The sequence below is a fragment of the Morchella sextelata genome (genome assembly GCF_020137385.1).
Source record: "Morchella sextelata strain SCLS chromosome Unknown scls_1, whole genome shotgun sequence".
Lineage (NCBI taxonomy): Eukaryota > Fungi > Ascomycota > Pezizomycetes > Pezizales > Morchellaceae > Morchella > Morchella sextelata.
Window position 1 is genome coordinate 2,813,113 of NW_025408616.1, and position 19,882 is coordinate 2,832,994.

The following is a 19,882-nucleotide window of genomic DNA, read 5'->3' on the forward strand; positions in this document are numbered from 1 at the left end:
TCTTCGTATTTTTTGCATAAGCATGTGTGCGATTGCATAGAAGTTTCTACCCTTATCCCAAATACCATCTTTCATCCATCTATTTTTTGATGCTGACCCGGGGGCATGCGTAAACGGTGTGTTGTTATATTTTTTATCTATTTCTTTTGTTATTATCAACTGTGCGTATTGCCCCCCACCTCCTCTCTGTTCATTTGTCACAATTTATTTTACTAGCGGGAATATCTTTATCATTTCTTTCGTATGGCAGATAGGTCGAATATGTTCTATACTCCAAAGAGCGTTTTTTAGATGAATGGTGGGTTAGGTATTTTGAAGATGAATGAAAGTAAAGCATTCTACATTTCACCTGTCATCGTATGATTATCAATTGTTGCTGTTTATGATATGTTGTATCAATGTTAATATTCACAATTGTAAAACACCATTCCCGAAACGCCATTTTAACCATTAACCAACCCCTTATACATCGGAGGCCTCGTGCCTTACAACACGCCATCGTGTTCTCCTTTGAGTCTTTTCACTCTCTTCTGCTCCCAGTTGTCGGTATCCTTCATTGATAACCTCTGTTCGCATCACGCCATTATTAGCAATCTCTCCTCAACTACCCCTTCTTAGAACATCAACTTACATAATATTCCTCATTCAAATCAACCCTTCTCCGGTCCTTCCCTAGCCCCATCGCTTCTTCTTGTGTTACCCTCTTGACCTTACGATCATGATTCTCGTATCGCAGTGCCGTGGCAGGCGTCAGAAAGAAGGATCCTGCGAGTATGGTACCAATAAACGGCAATCCGAACAGGAGAAATGGGTGCCGGCTTAAACCGGAGCCTGTAGCGTAACCATAGTTAGCTTTTTTTTTTTTCTTCCTCTAGAGTAATAGCGGAAGGAGAACGGAGATGCTCACGATATTTGGAGCCAACAGTATTTGCGGCGGAGGCGGGGAGGTACTTCTTTGAGGTGAAGGTCGGCATTCTGCTTTTTGGGGGAGGGTCGATTGATCGTTGGTGACTTGGGGCGGCAAAATGACGGAGGTGCAGTTGGTGGTTGCAGTTGCAGTTGAGCCGCAATGCGGGACAGTGGGATGGGGTGGGCAACCTCGTTTTGGCCGACGGACAATGGGTTTGTGGGTCCTTGGCGGGTAGAGGAAGCTACTTAAAAGCCCCAAAAAAATTTCCTCGCCCGTGTCCTCCACAAGAAACACCACCAAACACCACCAAACTACAAAGACGACAACGAAAACGACAAAACAAGAACAGCAACAAGAACAGCCATTGCGCTGCAACGGCCTCCTCCCTCCCATGTGCATGAAGGAGATCTCCATCAGCATGTAGGAGGAGGAGATGGATACAATCTGTAAGTTTTTCTTCCTTTTCTTTCTTCTGTTTTTACCTACCCCAGTTCCCCTACGAGTATTCCACTCGAAATGATGAACCATTCGTGTCGCCCCTATCTTATTGGGAATTAACTCCTCCTATCCATGGTGACCTACACTGTCCTAGCCAAACGGACTTGATCTGATCTTTACCCCTCACATTCTCTTTTTGCATCGTCCCAAATTTTGCAGTTTGAATTGGCGCTAACTGTCAAAATAGATCCTTTATTCTTGCATAGCATCAATTGAGTCTCGCTCACTAGATCGCCCCGTCCCTGGATTTGCGGCAATTCTGTAGGCAGTAAACTGAATGGTATTTTTTCTTTCTTTTTCTTTCATAGTACACTTGCCTGGCTTCGTCCCTTCTTCGTTTGAATGATGAGCTAGTTTAAATGCACTATTGAAAAAAAATCCTTCTGAGCTACACATGCTGTAACAAGGTTCGATTACCTGAATCAAACTTCCCAACTCAAACTTCTCCCCATACACTGCGTAGCATTGTTGAAAACTTACTAACAGATTCATCTGCTACAGATATGAAGAACAACGAATGCATTGTCTTCACTGCTCAGTCTCCGCGACTACTAACAACGAAAATGGTAAGAACACTCTCTTTTTCTTCTTTTTGGATCGCGGCATGGGTATGGAGCTCAAATGATGAACAAAAACTCCATGCTAATTCGGAGGGGCCCTTGAGGTGCCTATGAATGAAAAAAATTACGACTTTTCATCTTTCGGCTGACTTTTGAGACTCAATATCCCATTTTCTTGCACGATTTGTCTTCTGCTGAGGTTTGATGGGGCTAGTGCTAATACAATTTGGCAGATCTTTTAGGATATAATAATTTGTCGGCTTTGATGCCTCAGCATGGAATTACTAACAGTACGAAGTATGTAACAGGATACATAAATAGTAGTAATAGCATATAATATAAATTGCAATATATCTACAATACTCATAACTAAATCCACTGTCCATTGAACTTTCTTCTGTGACTACATGTAGTTTATTCTTGAAAGTCTGCCAGCTGCTCCGCATTCCAACTATGTCAAAATTAGCAATCTAATCCCACTAACAAAAAGGAAGAGAAAGAAGCCCGTACTTTAAGAATTGTCCTGAAAGATCTTTAGGAGCCTTCAATGCCAACTTCGCGATGACATTCCCAGGCTGATCAGGCCGCAACAGTTTTCCAGTCTCTTTCAACTTCATGAACCTGTCATAGGTTCCTCCCATTGCGGCCGCATGCTTCTCCCTGATCTCTTGTTGCATTTGTGTATCTGCACCGCAATCATCAATACGCAGTCCAAGAAAACAGTAGCAAGAAAGAACCAACCAATAACTCCCGGCCTGACAGAAACGCTCGTAATCTCCTTCTCTTCTGACGCCAGGGTAATTGCCAAATGGTTTAACGCGGCCTTGCTTGACCCATACGCGCCCCACCCCTCATACCCCGTCACTGCCGCTCCACTACTCACAAAGACTACTCTGCCATTTGACTTCCTCAACTCAGGGATCGCCTCTTTAACCAAGGCAACAACCCCAAAGAAACCCACGTCAAAGGCAGCCTTCCACGCATCAATATCCGCATCAGCAATCCTCGCAACAGGCTCTAGCACTCCGTGGTTCACAACCACACCATCAAGCCTGCCATATGTTGCTACAGCCTGCACTACAGCAGCTCTGCAGACGGAGGTATCGGCGAGATCACCAGAAAGGTAGTCGACCTGGCTAGGGAATTCCGCCTTAAGGGCTTCGAGAGGAGCGGCAGTCCGAGCGACGAGGAACAGGCGTGCGGAGTGTTTGAGGAGGTGCTGTGCAATTGCGAGGCCGACACCACGAGAGGCGCCGGTGAGTAGAATGACGGGTGTAGATGAGGACATTTGGAATGGGATTGAGGAACCTAATTACTGGTATGTATGTTTGTTGAGTCGGGCTTAACAGTGGGGTTTGTTTAAATCCCTGGATTATATCTCGGCTTTACGTCAGCGGCTCTTCCTTTCTTGGGAGCCTTGCGAGAATCGGGGCTTGGATCATAGATTATCACTCCAGGGTTTCTGTTACTAATCCGTACTACATTAGTATTAATTGATTGATAATTCATGAATTGTACTACATTAGTATCTATACAACTGCTAACATTTGACTTTGCAGCGTGGGCTTTGGAGTTGTTTTAGGGGCGTATAAATTCACAGATAATACTATCAGAATATCCGGGAGCACAAACTAGATACACATCACCATTACTCTCGTTAGATTCCATAGAAATAAATTCTATGTAGCTTGACAAGGCATTGCACTATTAAGTATTGGGAAACTTAAAAAGGATGTAAAATAGGCCATATCATATCGATCTATGGCATCATCGGCGCCTCAGCAACAGAGGGCTTTCGAGTATCGAGATATGTACTTGGATATTTTACTCTACGCATGCTAACTATACCGGAACAAATATACGTATGTTGAAGTGATATCCAGGCATTAATACAGCAATAAAAGTGTTGATATGTGTCGTTCAAGGTAGTAAGGTCACGGTGTCGAACAGGTGTCGAGCAGGTGTCGAACAGTAAAGGACCCGCTGTCAAGAGGAATGGGTCCTGTCCGGGTTCTTATAAGATAGCTTGTATTAGCCTTAGACATCGATATCAATTGAAAAAACTCTAAGACTAGTCCTACTTTTAACAAAAAGCCATAAAGATCACCAAGACCATGGCCAAGCAAGAGAGGTTAGAATAAACTTTGATCACGGCAGTCCCAGTTTAATCACAGAATCTCACTCGATATCCAAACTTAAGCCTCGGATCATCGCGTATGTTTATTCTTTTATAGGTTCTTTGCTAGTGTATAAGACTCAAATATGGAAAAGGTATTTGTTTTCTGTTGCTCAGAAATGTCATATATAACCTCCATCAATTTCATTCAGATTGTTTGAAATTTGAGTGACTATATTACTCAGAATACAATAACAAGAGCAAATAAACATATTCATCTAAACAATCGATCTTACAAAAGACTAAGCCAGGCCTAGGAGGGGTGAAATTTCTTTATTCATAGATTATCACTCGATTCGATTTCCTTGGGGGGGTTTTTACAAAAAGAGATTTTTGGCTTTCGTAGTTAATTTATCTACAACCGACTAACATATAGAAATTTCTCTCCTGCGGCTATGAGGTCCAAGTTATCTCCGGAAATCCTACATGCAAGTGGAATCACAAGATACAAATATGCGCACACTCAAGACTAATGATCAAACCTCCATAACCATATCCATATCCACAAAGTCAACTAGTTATCTATTTACCGTCCCCACTGCCCATTCACAAATATACGTTTTGAAAAGAAAGAAAATAATATGGTATTATATACGATAAAACTGTGCAGCGATGATTACAATCTCCACCCCAACTCCTTCTCTATTTCCAGCAGACACAAGTAGGCTTTATCTTTTTCCAAAATCTGATGGCGGTGACGCCAGTGCAAGTCGTTCTTCCATGATTTTCAATAGCATTGGTGGGGCTTTCTCGTCTGTTGCCCTAATTGTGATCCTATACATCTACATCCATACATCCTCCGGTTAGTCTTCACCGAACTTAAACTAACGAGGGAGCAATACACATACCTTCGTTTCTAAATTTGGTTCTAGCCTTAACAAACATCCAAACTTCCCACCGGCGGTATGCAGCACACTTGCGCCCACCACGTTCTTTGCATTTGGATCTACGCCATCCATAACCCCCCACTTGAAGCCCTCTACCACCTTCTTCGTCCTAGCAACATCAATCACATTGCCCTTGACACTAATTCCAAATACCTTCTGTGCCTCTCTCGGCGCGCCCCCAATTTGCTTCCACCGTTTGAAGAAATCTTCACCACTCAGTGCTGCTGGCTCCATAAACTTACTCGGCACCACCGGCAACTTAAGCGTTAGTCCCTGGAGCGCACCGGCAAGGTAGGAGATCCTAATAGTTGGTGCTTCGCTGAATAGAGTAGTTGCTTCGAGCATAATAGTTTGCTGTGTTTGGCCTTCAGGCTGCACTATAGTGTCCGGTATATTTTGACACTTCAAAGACAGCTGCCCTGGGGCATTGTTATTGACAGTGGTGGTGAAAGAACCAATGGCAACAGGAGACTTGTTGGTATAGTAGAGGATGATGCAACCCATGTGGCCTCTGTATTCGCTCCTGAGACCGATTTGGATTTGAACGTCCTCATAGAGGACACCCTCTGAGCGGATTAGGAGGCGGTTGTAACCAATGCTCCAGTCAGGGCTAAGATGCGTTGGAGATGCGAGGTTTAGCGTCTCCTTCTTTGCGGCAGTGGTGCTGTCACCGTTTAAGTTCAACCCAGCAAGCTCCTGTGTGGGTGTAAGGGCAGGTATACTATCAAGCCCTGCGCTTTTTGCAGTAGTGGGTGTACCATTCCCAGCGTTGGTAAAAGAACGTTTCAGACCCGTATTGAGCGTGAGCTGAAATTCCTTATCTGTATTTGCGTCTTTACCACCAATAACCCATGTTCGTTTATCACTCGTGCCTGCATGTTTCTGGTGCAGCCTTGAAAGAAGTGCTGAGGTGCGTTCGGGAAATGGTGGCATTTCGTCACAAACAGTTCGGAGAAGATCGTCAGTTGGAAGAGATGTGAGGGCGAGATATTCACATGCCCGCTGTTGCAGCTCGGGATCGAGTGTGTGCGAGTATACATGAAATACCTGTAGCAACTGCGGTTTAATCTCAGGAAATAGATTCACAAATTTGACGTATGAGCTTAGCAGTATCGCTCTTGTCGCGGAGGAACATCCATTGAATTTGGACTGAAGAGCCATGAACTGCTCAATGGGGCTACACCCCTGCATATCTGCAATCAGATGCCCAAATTCTCCTAGTAAGTATCCTCCTATTTTCACCAATGTCTCGTGGCATTGCATCCCCTTAACATGCTGTAATATGTTTTGCGCAGCATAAACCTGTAGCTCTTCGTTGTTCGTGACAATCTGGATCACACGCTGCCACACCTCGTCGCTGACATGATCACCCGCCATACTGATGAGGCGCAGTGATATATCCACATACCACTGAAACTCAGTCGCATATTTCTCTGTCAAGATCGCAATTTTCAAGACCATCTCCTCCCTAATTGCAAAGTCTGCACTTTGGAGATATTTCAACAGCTCGGTAACGATCTGTTGTGCGTTGGTCGTGTCACACATGCTATACAATAAATCCAGCGCTTTCCTCCTGACAGAAATATCACGGTCACGAAGCGAAGCTATAATAGTTGCTTGATGCTTCTTAATCGGTTCGAGTGTTTCAGAGCGAGCTGCTAAATGTGTCATTGCCTCTAGGCCGAGGTAGCGGACGTTTGTTTCTTTAGAAACAATGAAACGGCCAAGTCGAACAGCGATTTGAGTCATTAACCCAGTTTCGGAGTCGAGATGAATTGCGAGATTGATGGCCTCAAAAAGAACTGCATTTTGGGCATTGTTTTGTTGTACATTTTTAGGTGCGTCGGAAGCTGAATCCAGAATGCGCTGGAGGGACTCACGAATCATGTTTTGAACATTTACGTCCTCTGGTGGATGGGCGTGTTAGAATTGAGTATATTATAGGGTTTTTAGGGGGTGGGGGTAATAGAGTTACCAGAGGGTGGATAATATTGCAGGAGCCGTAGAAGTTTGACTTGGATCCATGGGCATGGAACCTTATAATAGATGTAATCTTGCGTGTACTCATTGTCCACAACTACCCTCTTAAGTCTGTGAGCAGCCTTGATATAACTTCCCTTAAATGCCTCCGGATTATCTTGTACTAGCGCCATGACTAATGAAGTGACCGATAGTGCTACCCCCAAGTCTGGATCATCCATGAGTGAGATTATTCTCTCCGCCCACTCATTTTGGATGATTCCTGGGTACTTCCTGTACAACCTCAACAACGTCAATGCCGCCTTCTTCTTCACGAACGACTTGGATGCTGGCGAGATCAACAGCCGGTGCACATCAGGACTAAGGGCCTCGCCCATTTCCCGTCCGCCGACATTTGCAATTGCGTGTAGCGCGAGACAATTGTTAAGTTCGTTATGGTCGAGAAGATCCTTTTTGATGGAGTTGACGACGAGGTGGAGAAAGTCGTGTTTTTCGTTGAGGAAGAGCGTTACAGCGAGATAACCTATTTGTTTTTCGGAGTATTTTGTGGCGGAAATGAGGTTGACGGCTTCGAGGTGGCCAAAGTCGACGTTCCAGCCAAGGATGTAGATATAAAGAAGCTGTGCGCGGCGGCGGCGTTAGGTTAAGACCTAGGAGAAGAGTCGGGGTTACATACTTTGCAAACATATTTTTTCTTGTGGTACCCATTTAGGTTGCCATCTTTTTTGAGGAAAGTGTTAGTCTTCGTAAATAATTCCGGCATAGCCAATTAAATCAATTGCATATATGCCTGCCTGCCTTTGAACTTTTGTCTTGAATAGGATCAGCACATGAATTGTGGGGAGAGGAAGAGAGGGGAGAGGGAATATTGCAGAGGTAGGGGGAGGATTCATAGGCTTCGCTGATCAGATTCGAGGTGGGGGTGAATTAGACCGAACTGGACACACGGGAACTGACCGTATATTTGCAAGCTCCTTATTTATTCTCTTTTCCTCCAATTCTCTCGCTCTCGCATTTCTCAAATCCGCAATAAACTGAACCAATCCTGGTGCGCTTCTTAGCTAACTACCCTCTCCCTCTAAACAAGCATGTGTATGGGAAATCCTACCACGCATGGACGACATCTTTAATTCGGCCTCGAGCCTTTTCTGTTTCCGAGATAGAGCTGTAAGTCGGAGTTAGCTACGAATTGGCGATTTGAAGATGTCGTTCGTGGAAAAGGAGTTGAAGTTATACGAGACTAGGTAGTTGTGAGAGCTCCGAGAGTTCGTTCGTTGGTTCCTTGGGGTGTTCTCCGTGGATTCCTATCCCGTTTTTAGATACCTTTAGATTTTGCTGGTCTGGCTAAGAGTGTCGATGATGATGAGGTGAGGTCGAAGCCGACCTTGACGATGCCGGCAGACGGGAGATGGAGCGAGCGCCGGAATCGAGACACCAAAAGGAGTGTGCGAGGTGTGGTATGTGGAGGAGGGTAACCGAGAATGGCATCCCTGCCTGGGAAAGACTAGGATTGGGCGTACGGGGTTTTATTCGCTAGCTCTATTTCAACCAGTTCAACGTTACATACATCAGCAGGTAACGAGGCACGAGCGATTAATATCAGGACTCAATATCAGGCAATGTTATGAATTCCAACTTTCGCTGCCAGTCCATCTCTAGAATTAAACAGATAGGTAATTATAATTTAGACAAGAATTACTAAGGTTTTTTTTTATAAGTACTGGCAATAGCTAGCTCAATCAATTTTTCAGAAGATAGCATACTGTAATCTCGAGTCCTGAGCACTCAGAGCGAGTTGAGATATGGTCATGACAGAAGAAAGTGGTTACGATGCTTAGTTCAATCTTTTAATTAGCTCTAGTATGCTACTCTACAATCCTAGGGCTGTAGGTACAAGATGTATTTACATACCGCATTATGTCCTCTTGACGCGCCGTTTCCGCTCTCACGTGCTCACTTCAAACCATGGAACAGGAAATGCTGCATGTGACATTGTTTACTTTAGCTTCATTAATACTTGTAGCATCCATATTCACAGCTAAGTACTTTAAAAAAAAAAGACGAGAAAAAAGAACCCCCATAGGAAAGCACTAAAAACCAGTACACCGAGAACCATGACCTATCAGCCAAATAACAGTCTATTTGGTGGTGGTAAAATCAATCTCCCCATCCCTCAAACCCGCTGATGGATTCTTCTCACAAGTGCCTACAAAAGCATTATTATCACCAACCTTTACTAGTAGCAATGTCAAAGAGAAATTCGAAACTTACAGGAGTCTGCCTTCCTCAATCCGCATGCACATGCATCGCCGGTTACGTCGTTCTCCTCTGCTGAGCGCTCACAGTTGCACTCCTTTGCCGGTCTCATCCCTATAATATCCAATATCAATCAGCTCCTGTTCCAACTAACTATAGCTACTTAATTAGCTCCGGAAGGGAAGACTCACGGCAAGAACATCTGGCACCAACAATGCGGTTCTCGGTCGAAGCCTTCTCACAATTGCAGTTCAAGGCTTCCTTCTGTCCACAAGAGCACTTTGCTTGTGCAGCGCAGGTGCAGGGCTCGCCTGAGCTCTTGCAGCAGGTTGGTGGGTGGACCATTTTAACTTTGAAATTTAAGAAGTTTTGCGGTTTTCGTGGGGATAATTATTTCTCGTAGAAGAGAAATAGTGAAATTGATCTCGTAGGATAGTGGAGTAATAGAACTTGGTGAAGAATAATTTACTGAATTCTCGAGAAACCACTGATGCTGTTTATATAGCTGTTCTCACACTGCTCTAAGCCGCTGACATCAGATGCTTGCTTTGAAACGGATGAGTTGTGATTGGCTCGGTTATAGCCAAGATTTAGAGTTGGTCAGCTGTTCTTGGCGGAAATGATCGGTGTGTTGGTTCTTTGTAATGGGGTAATGGGGGATGGTGACTGGCCGGGGGGTTACTAATTGCTACTAATTGCTACTACTAATCGCTGGGGTTAGTACTTTGGGCACATGCACATGTGCAACATCCTACTCATAAAATAAGTTGCGGGTAGGGGACCTCGAATCACCCTCAGTGCTTATCACTTGTAGACAAAACTTATCGACATGTAGCTGATACGTATTTCGCCAGGTAATGCAAGACGAGAAAACACATTCTTCAATGTGTACTTTAACATAAAACTTATAAGAATGCTGGGTCTAAATGGGAATATCTGCAGAGTCCTCGAGGCATCGAAGCTGATTACAATTTTTAAAGGAATTATAACTTCGGGCTATTGCTTCTAGGCCTACCTAATTATCTAACAATTTTCTCGGAGATAAGGCTAGAATGAATTAAACAACCACATAGGACGTTAGTACAGCAGTTATATGTATTTTGAGATCATAAGACCTTCTGGTTCAAAATGTGTCGATTTGTTTTTGACTGGGCTAAAAATTGATTGCGTAGGCAGAGGTGTTTCACGGTCTAGCCCAAGCAGGAAACTTGAGAAATGAATTGATTCATTGACCTCGCTAATAGATTGCTCACTAAATATTGCTAGTACATTTTGCTATTTACATGATATCGAACCCTAAACTCCCTATTTGTACAAGATCACTAAGCGTTTGCCTCACTCCTCCTCACCCTTTTCCCCTCTACTTCTTCGCCCTCACCATCTTCCATCACTCTCTTTGACATATCCTCTTTCTTGGCCTTGGCCATAGGGCCCCAATGTGCGGTTGGGTTAACCTGGTATCTGACCAGCCTCGACGCTTTATCCTCATCAGCTCCAAGTTTCTCGTCAAAAACCACTTTTAATTCCTTCAATTTCTTCTCTTCTTCGGTTCCCTCATCACCCTCAGCTCGACCAAGCCTCAGGATCTTATACGCCGCGTGCTTATCACCAACCGCCTCAATTTTGACGGGCTTCTTCTCGACCCAACGCCTCATTACTTCCCAGATCACATTCCATGGCGCATTCGTCTTAATGCTAGTTGGCTTACAGTGGCTGCGCGAGACCTCATATCCGAGCCCTTTAAGGGCCCCGCGGAATGCAGCCAAAGGTGGTGCTATGCAGTGGAGTGTCTTTGCAAGGCGAGTAGTCGCAAAGAAAAACGGAGAAGCTGCTAGAGCGGGCGTGGACTCCTGAAGAGCTGTTTGGAGCATTCCCGTGATACGAGGTAGGGTACCATAGATTGAAGAGGGTGTGGATGGTAGTGAGACGAGAAGACGTTTGATAAAGGCAGCAGAGTGAAGGGGGCCAGCGTACATAGGGCCTCCAAGGTGCATAGGGAAGCCGCATTCTGCACAATTGGAGTCTGTTGTAGGAGCACGGGCGAGGCCGAATTTCATGAAAGTGCCGGTTCCGGACTTATTCTTCTCTTCTTTGGATCTACCGAGTCTTTGGACGACCCATGATCCGCATCCAGAGTCGCAGTTGTATACTACCATGCTATTACTTGCTAGACGTTTCACCATTTCTGGACCCTTCCTGATACGCACAAATACCCTCGCATAGAAATCAATGCTTAAGGATAGAAGTGGCTCCATCCAGTATCCATATCTTGCCGCCGCCATCGCAATGGAGTTAAGAATTAGCCTTACCCCTGCTTCATGGCACCATTCTCCCTTAACTGGGGTGCCACCGTACAGAGAGAAGCATTTCTCGGAGTATCCAGCGGAGGCCCATACGCCCGCGTCGGTGCAGGTTACTGCGAGGAGACCACCATCACTGACTGCCTGTACTGCAGCGTCGATGAAAGGAGATGCGGTACCGAAAGGATCGAGGTCGATGACTTCGTACTTGCCTACTGCGTATTTAAGATATTGGGGGACGGGAGTGTTTGGCGCACCCGGAAGAGGCGGGGGAGAGGCAATATAGAGGCGGGAGTACATATGATGGGTTGCATCCGAAAGGGATACAGAGATCTTAGACATCGCTGCGGAGGGTTCGAAGGTATCGGGATGAGGTGCTGGGTTTTTGGAATTGTGGAGTATGTTGGCTGTGATTGAGGCCACAGCGGAGGGCTCGAGGTCATTGGCAGTGATTGCAGTTGCCGCAGGGATCTCAAGAGCATATCGGAGGGCGCGGAGCCCTGTAGCTGATAATGCATCAAGAATAGTGAATTTAGGGGGCATAGGTGTGTATATTGGGGCTGTAATTGTCTCCTTTGGCCGTGAAGACAGATCTGGGGCATCCATTGACTGCGGGGGAACGTCTTCAGTGTCCATTAGCTCTGTAGCAGGCACCGCTGGTGTTTTTTCGGTATCGTCATTTGTCTTTTCCTCTGATATTTCGGCTTTTATGTCCCCGACTTCCTCTAGATCTTCGATTTTTATGTCCCCGACTTCCTCTAGATCTTCGATTTTGACCACCCCCGGATTTGCTGCTTCGGCCATGGTCTCCACTTCATTCTTCGTCACCTTCTTTGCGGACCCTCTGTCTTTCGTTTCTTTACCCTTTGTCTCTTTTCCTTTTGCTTTATTCGCCAGCTTCTGCTCTTTCTTTTCCTTTTTCTCCTCCAAAAACATGTCCCCAAATGCCTTAATTGTCAAAACACTTAAATCCCGATTGAACTGCTGGATCGGGTTGTAAAACACCTCCCCTTTGACCTCAACGTCATTGCCTGCTTTGTCCTTCTTCACCGTAATTTTAGGGAACAATACAGTTGCCAAACCCTCCGTAACCGCTGTGTAGGCTTTTCCATCGTCGAGTGTGATGTCCTTTGAGCTTTGCGGCACCGGCTTTGAGGGAAGATCGCGTTTACCACCCATTATGTCTGTATGAAAGAGTCGAAGACAGCGTAGAGTCGGAACGTAGAGCCTTCGAGGCGTCCGCTGTCTTAAGGAGGTGAATAGCAGTTTGGTGAGTGTGGGGATTCCCTAGGCAGTACGAAGGCGCAGATGTGTCAACGATGTGGTGGGGGTTTTCTGAGGCTCAAAAATTGTTTTAGATGCGGTATGGCCTGTGCGCAGGCTAGGCGTCCAATGGTGTACCAGGGTATACGAACCCCACCACAACCTCACTTCTAGTTACTAGTGCCACTGTTTCATTATCGCGGATTTGTGGGCTCCATATTTCACTTTAGGATATACCCAAACTCTATTATCATTCTCGAAGTCTACTACACTCACAACTCAACAGCACGCGTAATGGACGGCGCAGACACGGACCCTACGGCATGGCACACCCAGCTTGCCCTCATGGAACAAGCACTCTCCAAGCTCCCACCCCTCACCACCGCCGATGAGTACGGAAAAGACCTTGAAATCAGTGATGAAGAGCTCTCTGCTACAGCCGACTCAGACGACCCCTATGATAGCGACGTTCCGGACGAATATTACTACTCCAGCGACGACGCAGATCCAGACACCATAACACCCAACTGGCTCTCCCGAAAATGCGCCACTTACTGCAGGTATCACCCTAGCTATGCCCTTAACCCAACTGAACTTGAAAACAACCTTTCGTCCCTCCTCTCTGGTCCAAGAGCCGGTGAGTACCTATCTACACTGTGTCAATGATCGATTTGGCAATACTGACACCCCGCATAGATGACGCATTGCAATCTTCCCTCGCAGATATGCTAGGTTATGACGACTTCGAATTCATCATGGCGCTGATCTCCCATCGTGGGGAAATTGTGGCGGCAACTTCACAACCCGAAGGAGGTGGGGAGGATGCACTCCTTCGGCTTATGACGAGGGAGCAGCGTGAGGAGGCGCTCCGTGCGGCAGATCTGGAACATAAGTCCCAGCCGCTTGGACCCAAGCTTGCGGATCCGACAATGAACTACCCGCATGTATACCGTGCGCATAGTGCAGGGAATAGCTTGAATGCATTTGGGAAGAAGTACAGTCTTCCAATGGGGAGCACAAGAAATGAAGAGAAGGATTATGAGGAGATTACAATCCCGGCAGCGAAAGTTGGCCATGTAAAGGCCGGAGAGAAGCTTGTCAAGATTGAGGAGATGGATGCGCTGTGTAGAAACACGTTCAAGGGGTACAAGCAGCTTAACAGAATGCAAAGCTTGCTATATCCAGTGGCTTACAAAACGAATGAGAATATGCTTGTTTGTGCGCCTACTGGTGCTGTAGGTTTCTCCATAATCTGTCATCTTTGGTGTTTGTGTTCTAACCATGTAAGGGTAAAACCAATGCTGCGCTTTTGACAATTCTCCATACTATCAGCACCAATTGTGTTCCATCTCCACGAGACGAGCCTGATGCGGCACACTTCTACCCGCTCAAGGATGAATTCAAAATTGTTTACGTCGCTCCCATGAAAGCCCTTGCTGCTGAGATCGTTGAGAAGTTCTCCTCGCATTTAGCATGGCTGAAAATTGAAGTCCGCGAGCTTACAGGAGATATGCAGTTAACCAAGGCTGAAATCATGAGGACCCAGATAATCGTCACCACTCCTGAGAAGTGGGATGTCGTGACACGTAAATCCACTGGTGACACAGAGCTGGTCCAAAAAGTGAGATTATTGATCATTGATGAAGTCCATATGCTTCACGACGATCGTGGTGCTGTAATTGAGAGTTTAGTAGCACGTACTCAACGCCAGGTGGAAACCACACAGAGCATGATCCGCATTGTGGGATTATCCGCCACTCTGCCAAACTTTGTAGATGTCGCAAACTTTCTCAAAGTCAACCTCATGGCTGGATTGTTCTACTTCGATGCATCCTTCCGTCCTGTGCCTCTAGAGCAGCACTTCCTCGGCGTCAAAGGAAAGCCTGGAAGCCGTGCCTCAATGGACAACATCGACAAAACAGCCTGGGAGAAGGTTAAAGAAATGCTCAAAGAAGACCACCAGGTCATGGTATTTGTCCACAGTAGAAAGGACACCATCAAGACCGCAAGGTTATTCTACCAGTACGCCCTAGATGATGGCTGTGCAGACCTCCTTGATAACACTGGTCACGAGCGGTATGACCAGGCTAGTAGAGAGATGGAGCGCTCTAAAGGCAGGGAGCTCCGCGAGCTATTTAAAAACGGCTTTGGTGTCCACCACGCTGGGATGCTCAGGTCTGATCGAAACCTTACTGAACGTATGTTTGGCGATGGCCTTCTCAAGGTCCTCTGCTGTACTGCTACCCTCGCCTGGGGAGTCAATCTGCCCGCTGCCGCAGTAGTAATCAAGGGAACACAGGTTTATAACTCTGCCAAGGGAGCGTTTATGGATCTTGGAATCCTCGATGTTCTCCAAATCTTTGGACGTGCTGGAAGACCTCAGTTCCAGCAGGTGGGTGTGGGATTCATTGTCACAACTCACGATAAATTAGCCCATTATCTTTCCGCCGTGACCCAACAGCATCCAATCGAATCCCGCCTCGCAGAGAAAATGGTTGATAATCTTAATGCCGAGATCGCACTAGGGACCGTCACAACAGTTCATGAAGCGGTGCAATGGCTCGGAGACTCCTATCTCTTTGTGCGGTGGAAGAAGAACCCCCTCCATTATGGAATTGGGTGGGAGGAGCTCGCAGATGACCCTGCATTGAATGCAAAGCGAAGAGAACATATCATCAAAGCCGCAAGGCGGCTCCAGCAAACACAGATGATAATCTACGACGAGCGCACAGAGTCGCTCGCACCAAAAGATGTAGGGAGAATCGCAAGTAACTTTTATATTCTCAACAACTCGATCGAATTGTTCAACCAGCTCATGAAACCCAATGCGTCAGAGGCGGATGTGTTTAACATGATTTCACGTTCTGCCGAGTTCGACAACATACAGTTCCGGGAGAGTGAGCTCATGGAGCTCAAGAGGCTACGTGATAACTATTGTCCGTGCCAGGTCAAAGTTGAGAAAAGGCAGAGTGATAAAGACCATCCGGATAAAGATGTTCCATTTACTGCGGCTGAGAAGACGAACATCCTACTTCAGTCACATATCTCGAGAGCGACCTTTGAGGATTTCGCACTGGTATCGGATTCGGCATATGTTGCGCAAAACGCAGCAAGAATTTGCAGGGCAGTTTTCAAGATCGCGTTAAACAGGCGATGGGGGAACCTATGCCAGGTTATGTTATCATTGTGTAAATCTATCGAGAAGAAGTAAGTCCGAGTGATATTCTGTGACTGATGACTCTACTAACGTTACGTTAGAATGTGGTCGTTCCAAAGTCCACTTTCACAGTTTGATCTTCCGAGACCTATCATTGATAAACTAGACGCGAGAGAGAGTTCAATCGAGAGTTTACGTGACATGAGTCCTTCAGAAATTGGCCAATTAGTCCATAATCAGGGCTATGGGCCCCGAATTGCCAACTTACTCGATAACTTCCCAACCATCAACATCGAAGCTGAGATCGCACCGTTAAACCGAGATGTTTTAAGGATTAAGCTTTATATATCTCCAGATTTTAGATGGAATGACAGATACCATGGCACGTCTGAGCCGTACTGGATATGGGTTGAGCACTCGGAGACAGCAGAGATATATCATTCTGAGTTCTTCATCCTGACTAAAAGGAAATTACACGATGATCATGAGCTTAATTTTACAATTCCTTTATCTGATCCGCTACCGTCACAGATCTATGTTAGGGCAGTGTCGGATCGATGGCTGGGCGCCGAGTCGGTAGAGCCGATTTCATTCCAGCATCTGATCAGACCGGATACAGAGGCTGTCTACACGCCTTTATTGAACCTCCAGCCGCTCCCAATTACTGCATTAAAGAATAAAAAACTCCAAAATATCTACGGCTCAAGGTTTCAGTACTTTAACCCAATGCAGACGCAGATATTCCACTGTCTCTACCACACAAACTCGAATGTACTGTTAGGATCCCCTACTGGTAGTGGAAAAACAATTGCTTGCGAGCTTGCAATGTGGTGGGCTTTCCGCGAGAAGCCTGGCTCAAAGGTCGTTTATATTGCGCCTATGAAGGCGCTTGTCCGTGAGCGTGTCAAAGATTGGTCGGCGCGGCTTACGGGGCCAATGGGGCTGAAGCTTGTAGAGTTGACTGGTGATAATACACCTGATACACGAACTATCCGGGATGCTGATATCATCATTACCACCCCTGAGAAGTGGGATGGTATCTCGAGAAGCTGGCAGACGAGAAGTTACGTAAGGAAAGTTTCTTTAGTGATTATTGATGAGATTCATCTATTAGGTGGTGATCGAGGACCTATTTTGGAGATTATTGTGTCTCGTATGAATTATATTGCGAGTCAGACGGACAATTCGGTTAGGTTGATGGGCATGTCGACGGCTTGTGCAAATGCGTCGGATTTAGGAAATTGGTTGGGTGTTAAGGAAGGATTGTTTAACTTTAGGCATTCGGTTCGCCCGGTGCCGCTGGAGATCTACATCGACGGATTCGCAGAGCAACAGGGATTCTGCCCATTGATGCAGTCTATGAACAGGCCTGCATATCTAGCCATCAAAACTCACTCGCCCAAAAAACCAGTAATTATATTTGTTGCCTCACGTCGGCAGACCAGACTCACCGCAAAAGACCTGATCGCATTTTGTGGGATAGAAGATAATCCGCGTCAGTTCTTGGGCATTAGTGATGAGGATCTGCAAACAGTACTCACAAGGACAAAGGATGATAGTTTAAAGGAAGCTCTCCAGTTTGGTATTGGCCTTCATCATGCCGGTCTTATCGAGTCAGATCGACAACTGGTTGAGGAGCTTTTCACTTTTAATAAGATCCAGATATTAGTGGCTACCAGTACTCTTGCTTGGGGTGTCAACCTTCCTGCCCACCTTGTCGTTGTGAAGGGAACACAGTACTTCGATGCCAAGTCAGAAGGGTATGTCGACATGGACTTAACAGATGTGCTGCAGATGCTAGGAAGAGCTGGACGTCCGCAGTTTGACTCATGTAAGTGATTTGTACCACCACCTCCCCCTCCTCGGCTCCGGGTGTCTAAATGTTTGCAATAGCTGGTATTGCTAGGATCTTTACCCAGGATGCCAAGAAATCGTTTTACAAGTACTTCCTGCACACTGGTTTCCCTGTCGAGTCTTCACTCCACAAGGTTGTAGATGACCACCTTGGCGCCGAGATCTCTGCAGGAACGATTACGGCTAAGCAGGACGCATTGGACTATCTTACTTGGACATTCTTCTTCCGTAGACTTCACAAGAATCCAACTTACTATGGACTTAATATCTCCGTGGAAGATCAAGATTCGTTGACAGCTCAGGAATTAGCAAATGATTTCATAGTAGACATTGTAGAGAAGTCTGTTTCTGAACTGGTCAAGTCTGGATGTGTTAGAAGCTTCTCAAATGGTGATGTGGAGAGCACACCATTGGGGAAGATTGCAAGTTACTACTATCTGGTAAGTTTCCTTTCTGAATATAAGCATGGGGTAACGCTGATGTTAGAAAGTCCCACAAAACCATTCGAAATTTGGTCAAAAATGCGAAGCCGAATGCTACCTTGGAGAATTGTTTGGTGTGGATGTGCACAGCTACTGAATATGATGGTAGGTCTCAAGGATTCTCAAAGATTTGAATGATCTAGAGATGCTAATAGGCTGTAGAACTTCCCGTCCGTCATAATGAAGATCTTATCAACATTGAGCTATCAAAGGTTCTCCCATTCCAGGCAGAATCATTCGGAATGCCTATGTGGGATCCCCATGTCAAGGCTTTCCTTTTAATACAAGCTTTCCTGGCGAGAATCCCACTCCCAATCACGGATTACGTGACTGATCAAAATTCTGTAAGCTGGCATCATTCCATCATTCACTGGGTTTCACGCTGATTATAGAACCGTAGGTCCTTGACCAAAGCATTCGTATTTTGCAGGCGTCAATTGATGTCCTAGCAGAGCTCGGATACTTATCGAGCTGCATGATGATGATGACGCTGATGCAATGCATCAAGCAAGCCCGCTGGCCAGAAGATGGGCCCCTAGCAATGCTCCCCGGCGTGGACGTTGAACTCGAGAAACGGCGCATTTCAAGAGAAAACAAGAACTCATCACCACGGAACCTCGTCGAGCTCTCAACTATGAGCAACAAGGATCTGGACAGTTTAATGACCCTAGTCAAAGTACCGGATAATTCACGATCTGCCGTAAGACAACCCACCCCGCTTAGCTTACCAAGAACTACAACCCCCGGTTTACCAATTACTGACATACGGCTTCTGAAACACCTAGTTCGCCCGCACTGTCACAGCCTTACCACAACTCGAGGTCAAGGTCACAAGGGCAACCGCTGAAATTGTAGAAGCCTCAATCACCCGCAAGAACCCCTCAACAAACCGCGACTTCCGCATCCAAGCTCCGAAATTCCCGAAGCCTCAAACTGAGGGCTATTTCATCCTCCTGTGTGACGTCCAAAAAGACGAAATCTACGCCCTGAAGCGGGTAGGTTTCTCCACAAAGGGCGGGGCTGGAGGAGGGGGAGGGGCGGATAACCGTCGGCCGACGCAGAGATTCACGCTTAATTTACCCCCGCCGGGTTTGGAAGGTGTGGATGTGAGCCTTATTGCGATTTCGGATGGGTATATTGGTTTGGAGAGCAGATTGGGGGTTAGGCTGCAGACGACCCAGGCCGTACCGGGGACGTGGGTGGAGAAGGATCACCCCCTTTTACAAGGTCCGGTCGAGTAATATAGAAGACTTATGAGCATGGGAAATAAACCTTGCACCAAGTATTTAGTTACTCCACATGGAACAAGTATTCCATTTAGCTATATGAATGTACCGCTACAGACGCTGGCACTCCGAGAAAAAAAATATTTAGACACTCCTGCCGCTCTAGAACCAGTCGGTAGGGGAATGTAAGAAAGTAAGTGAAGAAGGATACAACCAAAGAATACAACCAGAGAATACACCAATTCCCGTAGAAAAAGAAAAACAGCCCGCTGTCCGGCGGAGTAGCCAAAGTGTTTAAAGTACAATATTTAAAGCGACACATAAAATAGAAAT

At 46.1% G+C, this 19,882-nt stretch overlaps 6 protein-coding genes across 6 annotated transcripts; 1 reads left to right on the plus strand and 5 right to left on the minus strand.

The window, feature by feature from the left end:
• Positions 1-485: 485 nt before the first annotated feature.
• Positions 486-974, minus strand: H6S33_000725 (uncharacterized protein; the record flags this gene model as incomplete). Its single annotated transcript, XM_044832134.1, has 3 exons — positions 486-566; positions 632-831; positions 908-974. 3 exons carry the CDS (start codon positions 972-974, stop codon positions 486-488), a joined length of 348 nt encoding a protein of 115 aa, XP_044700284.1.
• Positions 975-2,382: 1,408 nt separating this feature from the next.
• H6S33_000726 (uncharacterized protein) lies at positions 2,383-3,256 on the minus strand (the record flags this gene model as incomplete). Its single annotated transcript, XM_044832135.1, has 3 exons — positions 2,383-2,419; positions 2,479-2,653; positions 2,710-3,256. The coding sequence occupies 3 exons, from the start codon at positions 3,254-3,256 to the stop codon at positions 2,383-2,385; spliced, it is 759 nt and encodes a 252-aa protein (XP_044700285.1).
• A 1,556-nt stretch (positions 3,257-4,812) lies between these two features.
• H6S33_000727 (uncharacterized protein) lies at positions 4,813-8,927 on the minus strand (the record flags this gene model as incomplete). The annotated part of the gene is made up of 11 exons (XM_044832136.1): positions 4,813-4,926; positions 4,993-6,938; positions 7,007-7,631; positions 7,688-7,731; positions 7,810-7,823; positions 7,969-7,985; positions 8,047-8,056; positions 8,120-8,176; positions 8,248-8,315; positions 8,775-8,844; positions 8,923-8,927. 11 exons carry the CDS (start codon positions 8,925-8,927, stop codon positions 4,813-4,815), a joined length of 2,970 nt encoding a protein of 989 aa, XP_044700286.1.
• Positions 8,928-9,149: 222 nt separating this feature from the next.
• Positions 9,150-9,612, minus strand: H6S33_000728 (uncharacterized protein; the record flags this gene model as incomplete). The annotated part of the gene is made up of 3 exons (XM_044832137.1): positions 9,150-9,217; positions 9,283-9,381; positions 9,459-9,612. The coding sequence occupies 3 exons, from the start codon at positions 9,610-9,612 to the stop codon at positions 9,150-9,152; spliced, it is 321 nt and encodes a 106-aa protein (XP_044700287.1).
• Positions 9,613-10,589: 977 nt separating this feature from the next.
• On the minus strand, positions 10,590-12,746 carry H6S33_000729 (uncharacterized protein; the record flags this gene model as incomplete). The annotated part of the gene is made up of 1 exon (XM_044832138.1): positions 10,590-12,746. The coding sequence occupies one exon, from the start codon at positions 12,744-12,746 to the stop codon at positions 10,590-10,592; it is 2,157 nt and encodes a 718-aa protein (XP_044700288.1).
• Positions 12,747-13,124: 378 nt separating this feature from the next.
• H6S33_000730 (uncharacterized protein) lies at positions 13,125-19,564 on the plus strand (the record flags this gene model as incomplete). The annotated part of the gene is made up of 9 exons (XM_044832140.1): positions 13,125-13,467; positions 13,527-14,065; positions 14,119-16,037; positions 16,089-17,818; positions 17,881-18,281; positions 18,332-18,428; positions 18,486-18,667; positions 18,724-19,023; positions 19,109-19,564. 9 exons carry the CDS (start codon positions 13,125-13,127, stop codon positions 19,562-19,564), a joined length of 5,967 nt encoding a protein of 1,988 aa, XP_044700289.1.
• Between the last annotated feature and the right edge of the window lie 318 nt (positions 19,565-19,882).